Below are 24,196 nucleotides of genomic sequence, written 5' to 3' on the forward strand. Positions count from 1 at the left end.
CTCAGTATAGATTAGATAGGTAGATGCCCCCAGTATAGATGGGTAGGTATCCCTCAATATAGGTTAAATAGGGAGGTGCACGCAGTATAGGTTAGATAGGTAGGTGCCTCCAGTATAGGTTAGATAGGTAAGTGCCCCAAGTATAGGTTAGAAAGGTAGGTTCCCCAAGTATAGGTTAGGTAGGTGCCTCCAGTGTAGGTTGGATAGGTAGGTACCCCTCAGTATAGGTTAGATAGGAAGATGCCCCCAGTGTAGATTAGATAGGTAGGTACCCCTCAGTATAGATTAGATAGGTAGATGCCCCCAGTATAGATTAGGTAGGTAGGTGCACACAATATGGGTTAGATAGGTAGATGCCCCCAGTATAGATTAGATAGGTAGGTACCCCTCAGTATAGGTTAGATAGGTAGATGTCCCCAGTATAGATTAGATAGGTAGGTATCCCTCAGTATAGGTTAGATAGGTATATGCTCCCAGTATAGATTAGATAGGTAGGTACCCCTCAGTATCGGTTAGGTAGATGCATGCCCCCAGTATAGGTTAGATAGGTATATATCCCCAGGCAGCATAGGGGCGGGGGGAGCGGGCAGAGAGAAGTTTCAACTCACCTGGCTTCCTTCCCACACAGCCTCTATCTTCTTACTGTCCCAGCGTGCGGCGTCTGTCGCATCGGTAAGAGCTCCCCCTGTGATGACATGCAGTTACGTCATCACAGAGGGCGCTGTTACCATAGCGACAGACGCCGCACGCTGGGAGAATAAGAAGATAGAGGCTGTGTGTGGAGGAAGCCTGGCGAGTTGAAACTTCGCTGTGGTAGCTCCCCTGGCCCCTGCTGCTGCAGAGCGAGGCCCCCTGACTTGTGAGGTCCCAAGCGGGGGCATGGCTTGCCTGTATGCTGGCAGGGCTCCCCTGCTAAAGAGACATGGAGGGAGGGGGACAGAGGGAGGTGAAGGTTCAGCAGTGATGACCCAGTTATTCATGAAAGAAACCTGTGGTGATGGTTGATGCTGCTGAGGATTCTGATTGCTGACATCTGGCAGTGTGGTCAAGGTTTTCCAGTTCACAAGGTGCAGAAGTGTTAATTTTTGTGGTGGGTCCCAACTCCTGGGCAGCATTCAGCAAGGTTGGTCAAAATAATCTGGCTGTCACAGAAGCACCTAAAGTGGGGGAGCATGGGTCTGGGGAACACTAGTAAATCGAAAAAAATAATACCAGGGCCTGCTTCAAATCACCATATTCTTTATTGAAAAAAATAAACACTGTAAACCAATACTTCAAAAGATTAAAAACACAGATGACCACTCTCCATGTTGTAACACAAAGCACAACCAGCTGTACCCACACTACATACAGCAGACAGTCGGCTGTGCTTTGTGTTACGTTAGTGCCCAACAACCTGCTGTTCTCAGGTCATCACTCTGCATGTTGTGCATGACATCATTGAACTGCAAACATGCACAAAGGAACCTATGAATGATTGTTTCATGTGAAATAAATAAGACAATTATTACTGCAATGCTTTCATAAATGTTCCTATGATTACCTCTTTTTGGAATTCATTGTTCTACAGTCGTGCTAGCAGAGGCGGGCACTAGGGATTTTTCAGCAATATTTTATTAAAATGTTTTTAAACTCTGCAATAATGCTTGATTGCAGCAATAAAAACTTGACATGGTTATTTCCCTATGGCTACGTTCACACTGGGGCATTAAATTAACTAACCTGTAAATACAGGATCGCAGTGCAAAGGAGGGGAAAAGTCCCATTGTGTATTACATGTGGCATGCATTCAGGTAATGAAAAGTATGGCTCACTGCAACTGTACTCGCACACGCGTTGTCCGGTACCGCCCAGCATGCCTTGCCCTATTCCAGAGCTTCCGATGCACCGAACTGCTGACAAGCAGATGTTAATGTACCCATACAATATAATTGCATCAAATTAGCAATGCGATTATATTGTCCCAGTGTGAACATAGAAAAAAATGTTTTATTTGCTGCATCTGCATGTATTGTAACATCTAGAGATGGTCAAGAGTGACAACTTCAAGTGCAAACATTTACCATTTACACTGCCCCTTAATGAGTTAATTAATGTGTGATGCGGCACCAGTTCTATTTGCCAACCGCCAGCACAGTGCAGAGTGGCACAGGGAGCACTTGATATTTCCCTGATCCAGACGCGGGATAAGCTTTCCTCTTGCAGGATCGTCTTGCCTCTTGATATGACATGTGATCGGGATCAGAAGGAGGATGTCAGCATCACAGAGCTGATCTCCTCTTCCAAAGCCGTAATGTTGGATGCAATGGAGAAATGGCAGCTGCGCAGACCTGAACTAGCAGCCTGAGGAGCAGTGACTGTAAACAAAGATCTCCCGGGCGCTTTTAACCTTAAACACTTTAGTACGAGAAGTCTCTGGCCCATAAAGGACCTGAGACTTCTGGGTACAAAAACGGGGCTCACCAACGTCTTGCTACACTGACGTCACTGCTGATCGTGACATTCTCCTGCCGCTGAAACCCACTCGCCCTGCTGTTGATATGACAGCAGAGCTCCTTGAGCTGGTCAGGAGCTGATTACATTGGCTCCTGACCCTGTAATCACTGTGAGCGAATGTGATTGGCACACAGTGATCACAGGGTCAGGAGCCAATGAAACCGTATCTTGACCGGCTAATGGAGATCTGCTTTCATACTGACAGCAGGGTGAGTGGGCTGCAGTGGTGGGAGAGCGGGTGATTGGAGGTAGCATGTGTCGGGATAACTGAAATCCCTGGTAGGGATAACAAGTCCCAAACAGGGCGTAGATTTCAATTAGCAACGTCTGGAAGAGGTTTTTAAGCAGCTAACAGAGCTGCATCCACAAAAGATTCCACTGAACAATCTTACTCCGATAATCTGTATAAAGCACAGCCACCTTGTGGTCTTATCATATCCTGCTGTCTCGACCTCATATGGCCCTCTGTCACAAAAAGATACACGCGTTTGTGGGATCAGCTGTGCTGTCTACTGCAGAAGTCATCTCCTGAGCCAAGTGTTCCGGTGTCTTCCCCAATCACTTCAATCTCTCTTTTCCTTCGGCTTATGTCACCAGATAGGTGGGCCGGCCAGCACTGTGTGAATAAGGATGAAGGAAAGGATAGTGCAGATTGTGCCTATTATACTGCCTACTTACAGGAAAAAAATACAGTGGTGTGAAAAATTATTTGCCCCCTTCCTGATTTCTTATTCTTTTGCATGTTTGTCACACTTAAATGTTTCTGCTCATCAAAAACCGTTAACTATTAGTCAAAGATAACATAATTGAACACAAAATGCAGCTTTAAATGATTGTTTTTATTATTTAGTGAGAAAAAAACCCTCCAAATCTACATGGCCCTGTGTGAAAAAGTGATTGCCTGCCATGTTAAAAAATAACTTAACTGTGGTTTATCACACCTGAGTTCAATTTCTGTAGTCACCCCCAGGCCTGATTACTGCCACACCTGTTTCAATCAAGAAATCACTTAAAGAGAATCTGTATTGTTAAAATCGCACAAAAGTAAACATACCAGTGCGTTAGGGGACATCTATTATTTCCCTCTGTCACAATTTCACCGCTCCTGGCCGCATTAAAAGTGGTTAAAAACAGTTTTAAAAAGTTTGTTTATAAACAAACAAAATGGCCACCAAAACAGGAAGTAGGTTGATGTACAGTATGTCCACACATAGAAAATACATCCATACACAAGCAGGCTGTATACAGCCTTCCTTTTGAATCTCAAGAGATCATTTGTGTGTTTCTTTCCCCCTGCATCTCTCATGCACTGAAGTCTCAGGCTGCTCTTTTCTTCCTGCAAACAGCTTTGCCCTTGTCTGTAATTCCTCACTATGTGAAAGCCCAGCCAGCTCAGAGGACGATTTATCCAGCTTGTAAAAGATAAGAGAGAAGAGAGAAGCTGCTCTAATCTAAATAATACACAGGCAGTGTGCATAGAGGGGCCTGGAAGGGGAAATTCATAGCAGAACCAACACTGAAGAACTTGGTAGCCTTCCAGACACAGGCTGACAAGTCTAAGATACATTGATTTATTACAGAGACTGTGATAGTAGAACGTGTTGCAGTAAGCCAGAACACATTAGAATAGCTTTTGGAACTTGTAGGATGATAAAAAACAGGATGCAATTTTTGTTACGGAGTCTCTTTAAATAGGAGCTATCTGACACAGAGAAGTAGGCCAAAAGCACCTCAAAAGCTAGACATCATGCCAAGATCCAAAGAAATTCAGGAACAAATGAGAACAAAAGTACTGTAATTGAGATCTATTAGTCTGGTAAAGGTTATAAAGTCATTTCTAAAGCTTTGGGACTCCAGCGAACCACAGTGAGAGCCATTATCCACAAATGACAAAAATATGGAACAGTGATGAACCTTCCCAGGAGTGGCCGGCCGACCAAAATTACCCCAAGAGCGCAGAGAAAACTCATCCGAGAGGCCACAAAAGACCCCAGGACAACATCTAAAGAACTGCAGGCCTCACTTGCCTCAATTAAGGTCAGTGTTCACGACTCCACCATAAGAAAGAGAATGGGCAAAAACGGCCTGCGTGGCAGATATCCAAGGCGTAAACGACTTTTAAGCAAAAAGAACATTAAGGCTTGTCTCAACTTTGCTAAAAAAAATCTCAATGATTGCCAAGACTTTCGGGAAAATACTTTGTGGACCGACGAGACAAAAGATGAAATTTTTGGAAGGTGCGTGTCCCGTTACATCTGGCATAGAAGTAACACAGCATTTCAGCAAAAGAACATCATACCAACAGTAAAATATGGTGGTGGTAGTGTGATGGTCTGGGGTTGTTTTGCTGCTTCAGGACTTGGAAGGCTTGCTGTGATAGATGGAACCATGAATTCTACTGTCTACCAAAAAATCCTGAAGGAGAATGTCCGGCCATCTGTTCGTCAACTCAAGCTGAAGCGATCTTGGGTGCTGCAGCAGGACAATGACCCAAAACACACCAGCAAATCCACCTCTGAATGGCTGAAGAAAAACAAAATGAAGACTTTGTAGTGGCCTAGTCAAACTCCTGACCTGAATCCTATTGAGATGTTGTGGCATGACCTTAAAAAGGCGGTTCATGCTAGAAAACCCTCAAATAAAGCTAAATTACAACAATTCTGCAAAGATGAGTGGGCCAAAATTCCTCCAGAGCGCTGTAAAAGACTTGTTGCAAGTTATCGCAAACGCTTGATTGCAGTTATTGCTGCTAAGGGTGGCCCAACCAGGTTCAGGGGGCAATTTCTTTTTCACACAGGGCCATGTAGGTTTTGAGGTTTTTTTCTCACTAAATAATAAAAACCATCATTTAAAACTGCATTTTGTGTTCAATGATGTTATCTTTGACTAATAGTTAAAGGAGGTTGATGAGCAGAAACATTTAAGTGTGACAAACATGCAAAAGAATAAGAAATCAGGAAGGGGGCAAATAGTTTTTCACACCACTGTATGCTTTATCAATAGGTGATATCCCTTTGGAGGATGACGTCAGCATTATAGTGCCACTCAGTAGTGGAAGAGGAAAGCTGATCCAGGTGGTGGAAGAGTAGAGCCAATCCTGCAAGGGGAGAGAAAATCCTGTGTCTGGATCACGGAAATATGAACGCTCCCTGCACCTTTCTGCTCTTTCGCTGGGGGAGGCAGCCCGAGCTTTGCCGGCTGCAGCAGCCCTGCCCCTCGAGTTATCTAAATCGAAATAACCCCTGTGATGCAGTTAAAGAGACTCTGAAGCCATTTAAAAATCACCTTTTTATTAGACATTTATGTAAAGCAGTATCAGTCAAGCTAAAACGTCACATTCCCGCGGCAGAATGAGGTAATTAAACACCCCAAATACCAAGGTAAAAGTCGTGGATTTTGCTGCCCGGGGAGGCAGAGCTTAGTGCAGATTGCCGCCTCTCCCCCGTCCCTCTCAGTGAAAGAAGCTCGGATTGACGCGATTAGAGGCAGAGCTACAGTGCTAAACTCTGCCTCTATTAGGAAGCACTCCCCACCTTTTTGCCCCGGAGATTAGGGGGGTTTAATGACCTTATTCTGCCGTGGGAATGCAGTGTTTTAGGTTAGCTGATACTGCTTTACTTAAATGGCTAGTAAAAAGATGATTTTTAAAAGGCTTCAAACTCTCTTTAAAGGGATACTGTAGGGGGTCGGGGGAAAATGAGCTGAACTTACCCGGGGCTTCTAACGGTCCCCCGCAGACATCCTGTGTTGGCGCTGCCACTTACCGATGCTCCGGCCCCGCCTCCGGTTTACTTCTGGAATTTCAGACTTTAAAGTCTGAAAACCACTGCGCCTGCGTTGCCATGTCCTCGATCCCGCTGATGTCATCAAGAGCGCACAGCGCAGGCCCAGTATGGTCTGTGTCTGCGCAGTACACTCCTGGTGACATCAGCGGGAGCGAGGACACGGGCGTGCAGGCGCAGTGGTTTTCTTACTTTAAAGTCTAAAATTCCAGAAGTAAACCGGAGGCGGGGCCGGAGCATCGGTGAGTGGCTGCGCCAACACAGGATGTCTGCGGGAGACCATTAGAAGCCCCGGGTAAGTTCAACTCATTTTCCCCCAACCCCCCTACCGTATCCCTTTAAAGAGAACCCAAGGTGGGTTTGAAGAATATTATCTGCATATAGAGGCTGGATCTGCCTATACAGCCCAGCCTCTGTTGTTTTCTAAACCCCCCCAAGGTCCCCCTGCACTCTGCAATCCCTCATAAATCACAGCCACGCTGCTGACAAACAGCTTGTCAGAGCTGGCTGTGTTTATCTCTATAGTGTCAGTCTGCTGCTCTCCCCGCCTCCTGCAGAACTCCAGTCCCCGCCTGCATCCCTTCCCTCCCTGCTGATTGGAGGGAAGGGACGGGGGCAGGGACCGGAACTGTGCAGGAGGCTGGGGAGCAGCTGAGACTGACACTACAGATGTAAACACAGCCTCACAGCACGGCTGTGATTTATGAGGGATTGCAGAGTGCAGGGGGACCTTAGTGGTGTTTGGGATAGCAACCGAGGCTGGGCTGTATAGGCAGATCCAGCCTCTGTATGTAGATAACATTCTTTAAACACACCTCGGGTTCTCTTTAACCTCCTTGGCGGTAATCCCGAGCTGAGCTTGGGGTAAGCTGCTGCGGAGGATTTCTCAGGCCCTGCAGGGCCGATTTTCATAATTTCGTTTTCAAAACACGTAGCAAGCACTATGCTTGCTGCGTGTTGAGGTTGATCGCCGCCGATGCGCTGCTACCCGCCGCGATACAGGCCCCCCCGCATACCCCTTGCGCAGCCTGGCCAATTGGCGCCAAGCTGCGCTATGGGGTGGATCGGGACTGCCTGTGACGTCACGACGTTGATGATGTCACTCCGCCATGGCGACGGGGAAGCCCTGAAGGTAATCCCGTTTAGAACGGGATTTGCGGATGGGCTTGATCGCCAGCGGTGATCGGAGGGGTGGGAGGGAGGCCGCAGGGAGGGGGTAATCATGTAGCTAGCGCTAGGCTAGCTACATGATAAAAAAAAAATTAGGCTTAAAAAAACTCCCGCGGCCGCGCAGCCGCAGAACAATAGACTGCCAGGGAGGTTAAAGGGTTAAGAAGATATGCTTCCAATATTCTGCCTCAGTGCAATAATTTATGGTCCTTTCACACTGTGGACATTGTGCTGCGATAAGATTGCGTTGGGTGGAAAAATAGCATCGTACGTTAGATGTGCGGAGCAACCCTAAAGTAAAGCATACAGTATAATGAAAGTATGTTTCACTGTCACTGTGCACATAGCCCAGTAAACGCTTTGCATTTCTCCTTCTGAACCCACTGCATCGCACTCAATGTGGAAGCACCATAGGAATATAATTGCAACACATTGCAATGATACTGTCCGTTGTAATAGATAACAACACAGTGTGAAAAGATCCTAAGGCCTCTTTTCTACTAAGAAACACAATCGCAGTTGCTATCACAGCAATTCTGTTGTTGTGATCAGACCATGATCTGTTGGATGTATAGAGCAATTGTGATATTCAAAGGGGAAAAAAAAATGCAGCGGAAAAACAATTTGAATTGGTATAATGACAGTGACATAATTGGTTAGTGATTTTTCTGCGCTCTTATACTTTTTATAGGGCACAACTGCAGAAAAAATGCAGCAGGCTTCACTGCCCCTCTTCTTGTGCTTCTCTGTAAAAAACGAATCGCACTAGTAGTGGTAAAAGAGCATTGCAACTTACATGTTAGAGCCTGTTCACATTGAAAATCACAATCGCAAACACAGTGCGAATGCGTTTTTTAATCACATTTCTTCTTGCTATTTTTGTGCACTTGCAACTTTGCTGAGGCTATATTTTCCTGGTTTCCTGATTGTTGACCTAAAATTGCTATGAAAATTGCATGCATTACATTTTTCAAACGCAGCGCTTCAAAACACGTAGCAGTAACTGCAATTACGTTTTTCTAAAAAACGCATTGCACCAGTGTGTACAGGTCATCATGATTTTTCAAAAGACCTTGCAATTTTAAAAACGCAGCGCAAATGCAGCAGTGTGTACAGGCCCTTAATAAAGAGACACTGAAGCGAAAAAAAAATTATGATATTATGATTTGTATGTGTAGTACAGCTAAGAAATAAAACATTAAGATCAGATACATCAGTGTAATTGTTTCCAGTACAGGAAGAGTTGAGAAACTCCAGTTGTTATCTCTATGCAAACAAGCCATTAAGCTCTCCGACCAAGTTAGTCGTGGAGAGGGCTGTTATCTGACTTTTATTATCACAACTGTAATTGAACTGTTTACTTTTCCTCTGCTAGAGGAGATGTCATTACTTCACAGACTGCTCTGAAAGACTCATTTTGAATGCTGAGTGTTGTGTAATCTGCACATATTATAGAATAATGCAATGTTAGAAAAAACACTATATACCTGAAAATAAAAGTATGAGAATATTTTCTTTGCTGCTAATCTTCTAGTAATTATTCATAGTACACAACCAATTCACCATATCATATTTTTTTTTCGCTTCAGTGTCTCTTTAACCATTTACCGCCATCCTAACGTATTAAAACGTCATGCTTACCGCTATTAACAGCAACATGACGTTTTAATACGTCGCGCATTCCCGCCGCTGCTACCGCCGTGTGTCCGCCGCTACCGCCGCCATTACCGTCGGGATCCCGTGCTGGGCGATTGGGGAAGAGGACTGAACAGTCCTCTACCCAATCGCAGTGCCTGGAGTGAATGGATGTGACCGCGAACAGCGGCTACGTCCATTCACATAAACAGGAAATGTAACAGTTTAATAAAGTGTGTAAAAAAAAAAAAAAAAAATGAACACGTCCTATGAGTGTTCACCAGCGCCATCTTGTGGCCAAAAAGTATATTACACTTACAAAATACATACATTTTCAAGTATATACACATCATTAATAAAATTACACTTCCAACCCTCCCCCCCAAAAAAAACACTTGTAAAAAAAAAAAAATCAGCTTAAAAAAAAAAAAAATAGTTGCCTTAGGGACTCAGCTTTTTTTATTCTATATTTTATGGGGGAAAATTAATTTTAATTTATTACATAGGGGCTTGTAATTATGGCCAGAACAAACAGAAAAATAACCACTTATATTTCAAAATAATATACTGTCGCCATACATTGTGGTAGGGACATAATCTAAACGGTTTAATTATCGGGACCACTGGGCAAATAAAACGTGTTTGTTTTATCCACAGGAGAATGTTTAATTTTAAAACTATAAAGGCTGAACACTGAGAAATAATGATTTTTTTTCTTTTTTTTTCTGTTTTTCTCATTAAAATGCATTTAGAATAAAATAATTCTTAGCAAAATGTACTATCCACAGAAAGCCTAATTGGTGGCGAAAAAAACGAGGTATAGATCATTTTCTTGTGATAAGTAGTAATAAAGTTATTAGGGAATAAAAGGGAGGAGCGCTGACAACTGAAAATTGCTCTGGTCCGTTAGGATAAAAACCCTTGGGGGTGAACTGGTTAATTGCGGTGCCTTGTGTTCTGCAAAACTCGAGCGATCTGAAAATCGCATAGCAATGCAGCAAGTGGAAAACGCCCTTGGACACTTGAAGTACTGTAATAATGCATTCCCTTCTCTAGATCTATAGACATCTGCAGCAGAAGCAAGAGACAAAGCGAGTGACAAGTGCTCTTGCTATAGTAAACTCCGTCCTCAGGTCCCAGCAAACGCATCTGTTTAAATATACAATGTAGGACCAATTCTGATATAGTAAACTACTTTTTCTGGTCTCTTGGAGTTTACTATGAAGGGATCATTCAACTGTATATATATTTAAAAACTAAGTTGAACTCCGTTTCCACAACAGCATTGAAGTATTTATTTCTCCCCAATTCAAAGTGTGCCCTTAGCTGCCCGTATAAAAAATCTTCAACGCCCAATCTCCTTCCTAATGATTCTAAACGTCTGAGTGTTTCCCTTAGCTGTCATGGCGGCTGTGGACTCCTGCAAGTAAAGGTCGCGCATGTGACGTCAAACTTCTGCTCCGGTTGGCAAAGCCGCTGAGTGTCTATTGGGTGGGTGAATGCTGTACCTATTGTTGTACATAGCGTCACAAACGTGCGACGTGTGCGACCAGAGAAGGTGTCAGCGCTCCCGGACACCTTTCATTAATGAAAGATAGAAAATATATGAATAATTAGCAAAGATAGGAAGTCCTCTGCGTGGCTGGCGAAGACTTACTGTGTTTGCTGAGAGATCCAGAGCATGGCAGAAGTGACCTGTGCGACCCTCTGTGAGGAGGAAGGCTGGTAAGCTGCCACACACATGCACAGCTCAGCTTGTACAGTGCTTTCTGCTGCTCTGACTGATGCCAAACAGTAGGTGACACGTGGTAAAAGGTGCCACTCACTGGAGATCACCCCATGCCATATGGAGAGCCTCAGACCAGTCTGTAGTACAGACTAGTGGCACTGTTGTTTCTGATATAGCAAACTAATGACGCTGTTGTAGGTACCTGACAGTTTTCCATCCCTTTTCATAGCTTTTCTTTTTAAACTTTGTAGATCTTTTGTCAGAGGCAACTTAAAGTGCATAATTTTTTCATTCTCTTTGTTTTTTTTGGTGGAAGTTAAAATGGCAACCCGAGTGGTTTAAGTTTTTATGTTTGAATATCATAGAGAGAGTTTTTTTTTGTGTGGCAAAAAATGTCTTTCATGGCACATGAGTAAGCACTGGAAAGTGGCTAAAATGTCTTAAAGTAGACCAAGTTTCAGAATAAGTTGTAAACACTTGTGCATAGCTGTTACTGAAATATTTGTAGCTTAGATTACTTTATTTTCTTTTCTGGATTTGGTTTTGCTTAAAGAACTACCAAAGCAAGAGGGATACGGAGGCGCATACATATGAACTGGCCGCCGGGAGACTTGGGTGCAGGACACAGCCGGTATATGGCTTATCCTGCTGCTGCACAAGGTCCCGGCTGTGTTAATTACTATTCCCCCTCTAGGTCCACGTGGATAGTGGGGAATGATGTAATTCGGCTTCCATCTATTGCTGGAAGCAGAATTACAGTGTTTTAAAAGCAACTTCAGCTCCGTCTTCTGACGACGGCGTAGTTATTGACGGTGTGCCGTAATTCCTATTATGGCCTATGGTGGCGCCATCTGCACCCAAATTTCCTGCGCTGTTATTACAGTGCTCGTACAGAGGCTGCCTTATTTATTTCCTTGGAAAGTCATTGGGAATCATGATTTAAAAAAAAAAAAAAAAAAAGCAGATACTTAGGAGAGGGAAGGCTCTGGGTCCTAATGAGCGTTCCCTCTTCTCTCCTGCTGCCCGTTCCAGCGCAGGATCCCCTGTAGCAGTATTTGACCACTTTGGTAAAATACTGCTTTGTCCACCACCGAAGGGAGGCTTCGGAAGTTTTTGAGGGCCCGAGTGTTCCCGATGATGAGCCGCTCCAGACTGCACACGCACAAACACTCACGCGTGTGCAGTAGAGCCTTTCCTCTCCTTAGGTACATATCTGGCTTTTTTCCCCCCTTAATCACGACCAATGGTATGACTTTAAAGGGAAGGTGCAGAATGATTATAAAGTAAAAATCTACTTACCTGGGACTTCCTCCAGCACCTGGCAGCCGTCCCGTGCCCTCGCCACAGCTCTGCTCCCCACCGATGGCCCAGGGTCTCCTCCAGTACAAAATGCCTCCTGCGCTTCAGTGCTCACAGAGTCACACTGACGTCATCTGGACTGTACTGCGCAGGCGCAGTAGTTATGCATCTATGCAGATGATGTCAGTGTGACTCAGTGAACCGCACCCTGAAGCGTAAGTAGATGCCGACCTCGCCAGGAGGGGACCGGAGCTGCGGTTGAGGGCACAGAACGTCTGCCAGGGGCTGGAGAAAGCCCCAGGTAAGTAGATTTTTTACTTTTAATGATCCTGGACATTTCCTTTAAGCAATACCAGTTGTCTAGCTGTCCTGCTGATTCTTTGTCTATAATACTTTTAGCCATACACCCTGAACAGGCATATAGGTGTTTCTGACAATATTGTAAAATCTGACATAATTAGCTACTTTCTTGTTTCCTGTGCTATTCAGATACCACTGCAGCCAAATAGATCAGCACGTCTGTTAGGTAACTGGCATTGTTTAACAAGAAATAAATATGCCAGCCTACATATTCTCCTCACTTCAGTTGTCCTTTAACCAGTAAAGAGCTGTCGGTGCAATGAATCACTGTGACTTGATGTGAAACCTTGCGTCACCATTGATGTAGGCAGTGTTTCCAAACTACTGCTGCAAAATCTCTGTAAGTGAAAATATCAGGGCATTCACTCCCTATGGAGCGATATTTAATATCACAGCATTGGCTGTGATGGGGTTTTGTAGTAGTGTCTCTGGTAACAACCGTGACCGTTTATTTTCCTATTCACACAAATAAGAGAGTGGATAGAGCCAGAAGATTGGCAGAGGTGGGCAGGACTGCTCACACGTGACATGGTGACACCAGAACACTGTAACACACAGGAGAAAATGTATTTGCAAAGTAAAAGACCTTTCCAGCATGCTTAAAGATTATGAAGAAATTAGTAAATGTTTTTTTTTCTGAATACAGGTTTGTTTTAAAGCAAGTGAAGAAAAATCACTTAAAGAGACACTGAAGCGAAAAAAAATGATGATATTATGATTTGTATGTGTAGCACAGCTAAGAAATAAAACATTAAGATCAGATACATCAGTGTAATTGTTTCCAGTACAGGAAGAGTTGAGAAACTCCAGTTGTTATCTCTTTGCAAACAATCCATTAAGCTCTCCGACTAAAGGTGGCCATACACTGGCCCGATTCGCGGCCGTTTCAACAGCAGATTCGAATCTGCTGCCAATCGTTCGCGCTAAACGCACCCGCCGATCCGAATTCCTCCCGAAATCGGATCGGTCCGTCGATCGTGCCGTGCGGGAAATTACCCTCGATCGCCTGCGGGTAGGGAGCGCGTCGCTAGCGGCGGCCGATCCGATCAGGTATACATTACCTGACGCTGGCTCCCGGGCGTCTTCTCCGCATCTTCTCCGCGCTGCACCCGCTCCATCCCGGCGCTTCCTGTCACTGCAGTGACCAGGAAGTTCAAATAGAGGGCGCTCTATTTGAACTTCCTGGTCACGGAGTGACACAGGAAGCGCCGGGATGGAGCGGGTGCAGCGTGGAGAAGATGCCCGGGAGCCAGCGTCAGGTAATGTTCCTGGACTATTTACTTTTCCTCTGCTAGAGGAGAGTTCATTAGTTCACAGACTGCTCTGAAAGACTCATTTTGAATGCTGAGTGTTGTGTAATCTGCACATAATATAGAATGATGCAATGTTAGAAAAAACACTATATACCTGAAAATAAAAGTATGAGAATATTTTCTTTGCTGCTAATCTTCTAGTAATTATTCATAGTGCACAACCAATTCACTATATCATATTTTTTTTTCGCTTCAGTGTCTCTTTAAGTGATCAGTAGAGGAATGGCTCTGGATAGCTTCAAGCATTCCGGTTTCTCCATTCTATGTGTCATTCCTGCACTCTCCACTGGTGTAGCTATTTGGCCAAATGGCATTCTAGGACTACTCATGTCCCCGAGTAGCTCCAAGGATGAGTGCATCCTTACTGTGCATGCGTGTAATAGAGAGGCAAGTAGTTCCATATAGCTCTTCGATCCAGTAGGTCAAATAGTTACATCGGAGGATAGAGATGAAACGACAGGCCGGACAGAGGAACAGGAAGGCTCTATGCTTCCCAGAGCCTTTACTTTACTAAGGTGAATATCAATAGTATATTATTCCCTTCCTTACCCCGCCTGCTGGAAGCCACTCGTCTTTCTCTCCCTTCATATTAATTAAACGTGTCATGAAGCTGTAGCCTTAAATAGCATTTGGCCCCGAACTGTCCCCTCAGTCTGGATCCCTATTGGCAACAATACTGTGTGTGCCTATTCCCACAGCACAGCCTCCTAAGTCAGTCTGAACCACTCCCCCCTTTATTTACATACACATGGGGAGGTTCCCAATGCGGTGTCAGCTGAAGCCCTGTTTCCATACTGGAAAATGACAGCCATGTTAAAATATTGTTCAGTAGGTAGGCATAAGGTGGCACTTGAAAGTTTGTGAACCCTAAAAAATGTATTATATTCAGTGTTCTCACCAGGCCCATTTAGCCGGGTGCTCCGCCCGGCTAGTTTTGGTGAGCACCCGGCTGTCATCGGCTCACTTCCTTCTCTGCTGTAAGCAGAGTTTTGCAGAGAAGCACCAGCCCTGTATTCTCTCATCTCGCCCCACCTGGCTGGAAAAATTTTCTGGGTAGAACACTGATATTTTATATGAATGAAAAACAGAAGTTTGCCTTCTTAAAACAGAAGGTATTTAACCTAAACATCACCTTTCCAAAAAAGTCTTAAAATCTTGAGCAAATTAGACCAACCTTATTTAGTCATGTTTTTATTGAAAAAAATCCAATTTGCATTTGGGTAAAGGATTTGGTGTTACCCACTTGAGTAGCAATAACTGCTACTACATGTTTACAATAACCGTTGATCAGTCCTGCACCTTGACTCTGTAGCAAGATCTGAACACCGCTGTTCACAAACGCTGTCCATCTAATCTGACTGAGCTGGAGCTGTTTTGCAAAGAAGAATGGGCAAGGATTTCAGTCTCTAGCTGTGCAAAGCTGGTAGAGACATACCTTAAAGACTAGCAGCTGTAATTGCAGCAAAAGGTGGTTCTACAAAGTATTGACTCGGGCTGAATAATTACGCACACCCCACTTTGCAGTTATTTATTTGTAAAAAAGGTTTGGAATCATGTATTATTATTATTATTTTTTATTTATATAGCGCCAACATATTCCGCAGCGCTCTACAAAGCACAATAAGACGACAAGGGGAACATAGATATACTAACAAATTGTAAAACAGAGTTCCAAGCAGCACAAATATTGTGACAAAAACAGTAAACATTAGGAGGAGGACCCTGCCCTTGCGATTTCTCACGTGTACACCACTTTGTATTGGTCTTTCACGTGAAATGCCAATAAAAATTGATTCATGTTTGTGGCAGTAATATGACAAAATGTGGAAAACTTCCAGGGGGCCGAATAGTTTTGCAAGCCACTGTATAGATGGCAAAGGGAGTGATCTGCTGTGGGGAGACAGCGGCGGGAATGCTCGGCAACCATTGTTGAAATCTACGTCCTTTCGGATCCTCAGTCACAAGCAGGATGTAGACTTCAACTGCGTTGGTCCAGAAACAGTTAAGCCACATATTACATTACAGGAGTTCTCAAGCCTGGGAAACAAAAAAGTTCGATACCACAGTCGAGGGAATCTGGATGCTGCAGAGGCTCCTCCGATTCTCATTGAGCCTTTCGCTGCTGGCTGGTACCCTCTTTGCGGCCGCACTCATTGAGTCTCATTGAGTAATTGTGTGTTAGGGTTAGAAAAAGTGGGCGGAGCCAACACCAGCCAAATATTTACCTGGGCAACGCCAGGCCATCAGCTAGTGTGCAATAAGCACTGATAACAGCATTGGGAACTTTTCCTATATGACTCTAGGAGGGGAGAACAGGGAAAGCTTTGGGTCTATTTCCACTAAGATGTTTCATTTCGCATACGTTTTCCTGTATGAAAATTTTCACGTTTTAATCCAAATTTTCGTATGTGTTTAACAATCATTATATGGGAAATGGATGCATGATGCAGAAATCTGCAGCATGCTGTCTGTATTTGTAATTGCCAAACAAACCAGGAAGCACAGAAACATTATATTGTGTCCTTTTTTGAGGGGCGCTAACATTAAAGTGACATGAAACCTGCATTAGAAAACTCTTGTACAAGAGTAATGGTTAACTTGGTTTCCCCTGCTTTTGATATAATTACCTAATTGACCCTCCACTGCCTCATTAGTGGAAGGATCTGTGCAGATAGAAACTCTCTACAGCAGAACTTCTTTCCTCGTAGTGACATGTTACCGTGGTAATGGCTAACACGTCACTCGTAAATGGTCCTGAACTGGGCGTATTTCATTGGACCAAACACTATTGTCATTCATTGTGACATTAGTGTGTTTGGGACAGTTAAAAGCCATGCTCAGTCAAAGTATTTGGGTACCTGGAGTTGGAGTCAGGGAAAAAAATACACGAACTTAGTCCACAAAAATGAACTAAACCAAAAACAAGTTATTTGTGCTGCTGCAGTAAACCAGTTACCTTATTTTTAAAGTCAGACATGCATATCTGATTGTAACGATTCCTCGTTACTTACCGCGCTTCCGCAGCCTGTGCCGACTACTGCAAGATCAGATTCAGATCAGGGTGGGATGATCTGTTTGTCATGTTGGCAATATGCCAAGCCCTTTTACACTTAAAGGGAATCTGAAGTGAAAATAAACTTATGATATGATTTGTATGTGTAGTACTGCTTAGAAATAAAAGATTATTAGAACAGATATGAGTCTCATATTGTTTCCAATACAAGAAGAGTTAAGAAACTTCAGTTGTTATCTATGCAAAAGAGCTTCTTTGAGCTCTGCGACTTTATAAAGTTGTGGACAGCACTGTCTTTTGAAGCACTTATATCAACTGTCTCTCATTGTTTCTTGTTTATAATTTTTCTGCAAATTTCAAAGAGTTAATTAGCCTACTCTGTGAAATCATTTAAATGGTAGAAACTGCAATTAGTAGAATGACGCAATGTTATAAAAAAAAGCTATATATCTGAAAATAAAAATGACTAATGTTTGATTAATTATCCACATTGCACAACCAATTCATTATATATGTTTTTTCCGCTTCAGTGTCACTTTAATGGAAACCAGAGACGAAGACTAGTGAAAGATTTATACATACCTTTGGCTTCCTCCAGCCCCATCCGCACAGATTGCTCCCATGCTGCCCCCTCAGCCTTCTCTATCGCCGGTACCGTGTCCCGTAACTTCGGCCAGTCAAAGCCAGTGGTATGCATGTGTGGTGCGCTCCCTCCATCTCTGGCGGAGAATAGTACTGCACCTGCGCAGTACTATTCTCTGCTGGAGAGACAGATGGGAGCACAACACTGCGCTTGCTCAAACTGGCCTCAACTGGCAGAAGTTATGGGACCCGGTACTGGCGATAGAGAAGGCTGAGGATGGCAGCGTGGGAGCAAGATTTGTTTTCTGTATTCAATGATTTTTTTTCACTTATACGGTACATCTTTATTTACAGTCTTCTTTCCTTAAATTCTTTGCAGTTTTGGAATGTTGTCCTTAAATTGGTTCACTAGTTTTAGCAACACGACTGTCCTAGGCCTGGTTCACACTGGCGTTTAAAAACGTTCCATTCTTATGAATGCGAATGGATGCAGTGTTAACATATGGATCTGTTCACATCCGTCCGTTCAAATGGATCCGTTCCGTACGATCCGCAACTTTCCTGCAACACCAATTTTTTCCGGACCGCTAAGCCCAGCGGAACGGAAACTGATCCTGAAGCCCTGCATTGGGGGCAATGAGAAAACGGAATGTTTCTTCACACTAGTGAAGAAATGCTCCATTCTAAATAGAACAATACACTTTGGGGATGAGGGCCTGGTGGGGATGTGGGGAAATGGAACGGTAGCAGCGAAACTGAAATGAAGTGAAAACGGATCAGATCGACTGGTGATCAGATCTGTTTGCCATTCTAACGCAAGTGTGAACCGGGTCTAACTCTGTTATTGGCATCAAATTCAAAATGAGCATATACAGTACATTTTATAAACCTGTAACATTTTTCAGTTTCGATATTTGACATGGTATTTTTGTACTATTTTCAGTTAAATATAGCTTTTAAATGATTTGGAAATCCTCGCGTTCAGTTTATATTATGCCTTTCACTTGTTACAGTTTTTGAGGGAGTGGGTTTGTATGTAATGATTGTCAAAGTGTTATACATTTTCCTCTCTGTCTTGCAACTTGACTACTACTGCTCTAAGCAATGTCTGGCATGGGAGTTACAGTTATGCTGTATAAGAATGCTTTATGTACAATAAATTCTGGCTCTGTCTTAGCATATCTGGATGTGAGCTTTATGTGAGAAATTGACATATTAATTTTAAAATTTACATTGTTTTGAAGAGCTTGTTCTTTGAGTGTTTCCGTTACTATTTATCTCCCCTTCCTCCCGCAGATGTCAGTTGTGGAGGGGTGAACAGAGCCATATAGCTTTGGGCGGTAGACGTGAATTTCAAGGTTAATTTCAGATATAAGTTTACTTTGCTTATAAGTGGCGCCAACCCTCTTCAGAAGAAATGTTTTAATTACCTTATTTTTCGGACTATAAAACTATAGGACCATATGACACACCTAGGTTTAGAGGACAAAAATTAGGGAAAATAATATATACAAAACCTGGTACATCCATGGTGCAAGGGTGTCTTTTCAATTATGTTCTACCTGTTGTGTCCTCCTCTGGCCCCCGTGTCCTTCATTGCTCCCCTGTGTCCTCCTTTGCCCCACTGTGTCTTTCCTACACCCCGCCCCCCGTATCCTTCTTTGCCCCCTGTGTCCTCCACTGGTCCCCCTGTTTCCGTCCTCTGCCCCACTCTGTTCTTTTCTTCCACCTGTATCCTTCTTTGCCCCCTGTGTCCTCCTCCTGGTACCCCTGGGTCGGTCCTCTGACCGCCCCGCCCCCCCCTCCCCGTTGTCGTCCCCCTGTGTTTGCGCTCTGCCCCAAAGCATAATACGTACAGTGTTACTGGTATCCCGCTCCTGTCAGGTGGTGCAGATGTATCCGCACATAGAGCAGCTACACAAGGCTTTAGGAAGCGATCCACCAATCAGGCTGGGGGGCACTGTTCTTGTCTCTTTTCCCTTTCCTAAGTTGCGGCAATAGTCTCTGAGGCAGGACCGCACCTCCGTCATTGGGGCCAATAACTTGCTCTGGATGCGTGGTCCTGCCTCCGAGACTATAGGTGGCACTTAGAAAAGGGACAAGAGCAGTGTTTAGCCATGATTGGCGGGCCTGGCACAGGGCCCCCCGCCTGATTGGTAGATTGCACAAGTCTGATTTATCCAGGTGGTCGCAGATGAGCTCCAGGTAGATATTAATGGCCTCAACAGTTTACCTGTTTGCTCTGTACCTAGACTAGAATTGGTCCAGTAGGGGCAGAATAGAGTGCTTAAGATGGGACAGGACCACTCTTTCGAAAGTCTTCATGATGACAGATGTAAGGGCCACAGACTGAAATTGTTGAGGTCGAAGACTCCCTGCTTTTTAGGAACGGGGGTGATGGTGGATCTCTTGACGCACACGGGAACTTTCCCTCCTGAAGGGACCTGGTGTAGATGCATGTGAGGATAAGAGCGAGCTGCCGTGAACAGGTTTTCAGACAGGCTGGTGACATACCATTAGGGCCGGAGGCTTTCCTGGTGTTCAACCAACAGGTGGCACAGAACATCGGCCTTCCATACAGCCAAAGGGGGTGAGCTCAGACCTGGGACATTGACAGTAGCTAAGGGGAAGCGGATGACACCTGGGGACCCGCTGGTGCCGTCTGGTTCTTTAATCTGCAGTAACACCTGCTAGTAACGTGCCAGGTGTTTTCTGTTTTGTTTCCTTTGGGGGGGGGGGGGGGGGGCTTCTAGTTATTGGCAGCCTTAAAGGGATACTGTAGGGGGGTCGGGGGAAAATGAGTTGAAGTTACTCGGGGCTTCTAATGGTCCCCCGCAGGCATCCTGTGCCCGTGCAGACACTCACCGATGCTCTGGCCCTGCCTCCGTCTCACTTATGGAATTTCAGACTTTAAAGTCTGAAAACAACTGCGCCTGCGTTGCCGTGTCCTCGCTTCCCCTGATGTCACCAGAAGCGCACGGCACAGACACAGACCATACTTGGCCTGCGCTGTGTGCTCCTGGTGACATCAGCGGGAGTGAGGACACGGCAACGCAGGCACAGCAGTTTTTAGACTTTAAAGTCTGAAATTCCAGAAGTGAACCAGAGGCGGGGCCAGAGCATCGGTGAGTGGCTGCGCGGGCACAGGATGTCAGCGGGGGACCATTAGAAGCCCCGGGTAACTTCAACTCATTTTCCCCTGACCCCCCCCCTACAGTATCCCTTTAAGCCCTTTCCAAACAGCTTGTGCATCATTTGAGCAGAGGTTATGTCTCATCTTCTCATCCACGTTGTTATTGCTTGGCACTATACATACACATGTTTATCTCCTCATGTCACATGGGGTACACTTTTTAAGGTTCATATACCCACACTAACTTTGGCCGAGGTGGCCTCTAAAGATTGCCTCTGCTGTGCATATAGTGTGTGTACAGCAGTCCTCGACCCTTCCCATTGCATCAGCAAGAGATGTGACCGGCTAGATCTTCTTGACTGATTGCTGCCCCTCCTTACCCATTCCCGCTCTGTAGTGCACTGCTTGTTGTCCTTCTGCCTCCCTCCATAGTATAGCATCAGGCCCCAAACTATTGCCAAAAGGATTGAGTCCTGATCCCTGCAGGGCAACAGTGATTGTTTCAACCTCCCTCAGCATATCAAAAATGTAATGTGGTGGAGTTGGAAACAATTTTTTGGGTTAACGGTGGTACGGACTCTTCTTATTTCTTTTTTTCATTTTTCTTTTTTTCAGATGTGGAGGTCATTGTACTATGCCAACCATAACAGTGTCATTTTCATGCAATTACTGTATTGCTTATTGTTAGCTATAAAAGGTCAGTAGTTGGCCCTCTGCTGGGTCACTAGGTGTGAACCCCAGGATTTAGGCAAACGCGTAGTAGTTTAGGCTGGATAAAGGTGTAACTCACAGTAGAAATGTTGTCTTATTTTATTTTAGAGTAGAAGAAAATGTAATGCTTATCATTTTTTCTGCCTACAGCAATCGCAATCTTTCCTTTTTATTTCCTCCTCTATTATTCTATAACTACTCTACAAGGGACACACCACTGATGCTGCCTTCTGTAAAAAGCCATTTTGTATCATAATTCTCATGGCTTATTTATGCATGCCACACACTTTTAGAAATATAACAGATTGGGAATACATATTTGTCATCTTGTGTTGTATGTTTATGTAGTTTAAGGCCGTCATAAACACTGTTACTTTGTGTATATTTATTTTAAGATTCATTTAAGTTATGATTGTATGGTATCTCTTTGGGATTTTTTCTGTGACAACTGGCATAATGTATTTTGTTGCTGCATAAATCCATGCCTTGAACAAGACTTTCAAATGTGTTATTTTTGTGGAGTTTATATGCAGAAACCTGCATCTTAGTCATGCTTTTGTAATTCTCTTGTACTGAAGTAGTAGTCTTATTGGTAGAGATAGTACTCCAAAGCTTAATACAAACAAAATTCAGCCTCAATTATAAATTTCTGATGTCCCTTATTACTAGGTCTACATGTAAAAACAGTGCAGGTGATTTGGGCGCATGCCGGTGCCACCATAGGCCGTAATAGGAACTACGGCTATAGCAGCGCTCAGTGAGTTGGGTGCCGTCAAAAGACAGAGCACATTTTACTCTAAAAACACTGTAATGTGGCAGCAAGCAATAGCTCGAAACCGAATTACGTCTTTCCCCCTTTAACCATGGCGGCCTGGAGGGGGAATAGTAAATAATGCCGCTGGGACTTGTGGAGGAGCAGGGTAAGCCTTTTAATGGATTTACCCTGCGACCAAATCTCCCGTTGGCAGTTTCATAGGTATGCCTACATGGTCTCTTCCAGATCAGTAGAAACGTAACCTAATTTACACATGATCCCTCAGCTATATTAGTTGTCAATGAACCAATAACTCAGTTGAAACAAAGAGATCCACACTAAGTTGTTGCTGTTCCGTCTTAGAGGCGTGGTCAGTTGGAAAATAACTGTTTTGTGAATTTTGATGATAGACTGCTGTATTAACCCCTATTTCCCCTCCATTGAGGAGTTAAAATAACGCGCATGCTTGCACGTGCACTTCGGCAAAATGGATGTTTATCAAAGTGAACCCAAGGGGAGAGTGATATGGAGGCTGCCATATTTATTTCCTTTTAAACAATACTAATTGCCTGGCAGTCCTGCTGATCTATTTTACTGCAGTAGTGAGCTGAATTACACCAGAAACCAGCATGAAGCTAATCTTGTCAGTTCTGACAATATTGTTAGAAACCCCCGACCTGCTGCATGCTTGTTCAGGGGCTATGGTTGAAAGTATTAGAGGCAGAGGATCAGCAGGGCAGTCAGGCAACTGGTATTGCTTAACCACTTCAGGACCACAGTCTTTTCGCCCCTTAAGGACCAGAGCCTTTTTCTCCATTCAGACCACTGCAGCTTTCACGGTTTATTGCTCGCTCATACAACCTACCACCTAAATGAATTTTACCTCCTTTTCTTGTCACTAATAAAGCTTTCTTTTGGTGCTATTTGATTGCTCCTGCGATTTTTACTTTTTATTATATTCATCAAAAAAGACATGAATTTTGGCAAAAAAATGATTTTTTTAACTTTCTGTGCTGACATTTTTCAAATAAAGTAAAATTTCTGTATACATGCAGCGCGAAAAATGTGGACAAACATGTTTTGGATAAAAAAAAACCCATTCAGTGTATATTTATTGGTTTGGGTAAAAGTTATAGCGTTTACAAACTATGGTGCAAAAAGTGAATTTTCCCATTTTCAAGCATCTATGACTTTTCTGACCCCCTGTCATGTTTCATGAGGGGCTAGAATTCCAGGATAGTATAAATACCCCCCAAATGACCCCATTTTGGAAAGAAGACATCCCAAAGTATTCACTGAGAGGCATAGTGAGTTCATAGAAGATATTATTTTTTGTCACAAGTAAGCGGAAAATGACATTTTGTGACAAAAAAAAAGAAAAAAAAAGTTTCCATTTCTTCTAACTTGCGACAAAAAAAAAATGAAATATGCCACGGACTCACCATGCCCCTCTCTGAATACCTTGAAGTGTCTACTTTTCAAAATGGGGTCATTTGTGGGGTGTGTTAACTGTCCTGACATTTTGGGGGTGCTAAATTGTAAGCACCCCTGTAAAGCCTAAAGGTGCTCATTGGACTTTGGACCCCTTAGCGCAGTTAGGCTGCAAAAAAGTGCCACACATGTGGTATTGCCGTACTCAGTAGAAGTAGTATAATGTGTTTTGGGGTGTATTTTTACACATACCCATGCTGGGTGGGAGAAATATCTCTGTAAATGACAATTTTTTCATTTTTTTTACACACAATTGTCCATTTACAGAGTTATTTCTCCCACCCAGCATGGGTAAGTGTAAAAATACACCACAAAACACATTATACTACTTCTCCCGAGTACGGCAATACCACATGTGTGGCACTTTTTTGCACCCTAACTGCGCTAAAGGGCCCAAAGTCCAATGAGTACCTTTAGGATTTCACAGGTCATTTTGCGGAATTTGATTTTCAGACTACTCCTCACGGTTTAGGGCCCCTAAAATGCCAGGGCAGTATAGGAACCCCACAAATGACCCCATTTTAGAAAGAAGACACCCCAAGGTATTCCGTTAGGAGTATGGTGAGTTCATAGAAGATTTTATTTTTTGTCACAAGTTAGCGGAACATGACACTTTGTGGAAAAAAAACAATTAAAATCAATTTCCGCTAACTTGTGACAAAAAAATAAAATCTTCTATGAACTCCCCATACTCCTAACTGAATACCTTGGGGTGTCTTCTTTCTAAA

General features: G+C 43.8%; 1 protein-coding gene across 2 annotated transcripts in view; it reads left to right on the forward strand.

The window, feature by feature from the left end:
* Nucleotides 1–10,592: 10,592 nt before the first annotated feature.
* The window catches only part of TDRD3 (tudor domain containing 3), a 415,364-nt gene continuing 401,760 nt past the window's right edge, over nt 10,593–24,196 (forward strand). For both annotated transcript variants that reach the window (XM_068267832.1, XM_068267833.1), the window contains exon 1: nt 10,593–10,808. In XM_068267832.1, the coding sequence (XP_068123933.1) occupies nt 10,765–10,808 (44 nt within the window). In that variant the 5' untranslated portion in view covers nt 10,593–10,764. The remainder of the gene's footprint in view (nt 10,809–24,196) is intronic.

This window comes from Hyperolius riggenbachi, chromosome 2, assembly GCF_040937935.1.
Source record: "Hyperolius riggenbachi isolate aHypRig1 chromosome 2, aHypRig1.pri, whole genome shotgun sequence".
Lineage (NCBI taxonomy): Eukaryota > Metazoa > Chordata > Amphibia > Anura > Hyperoliidae > Hyperolius > Hyperolius riggenbachi.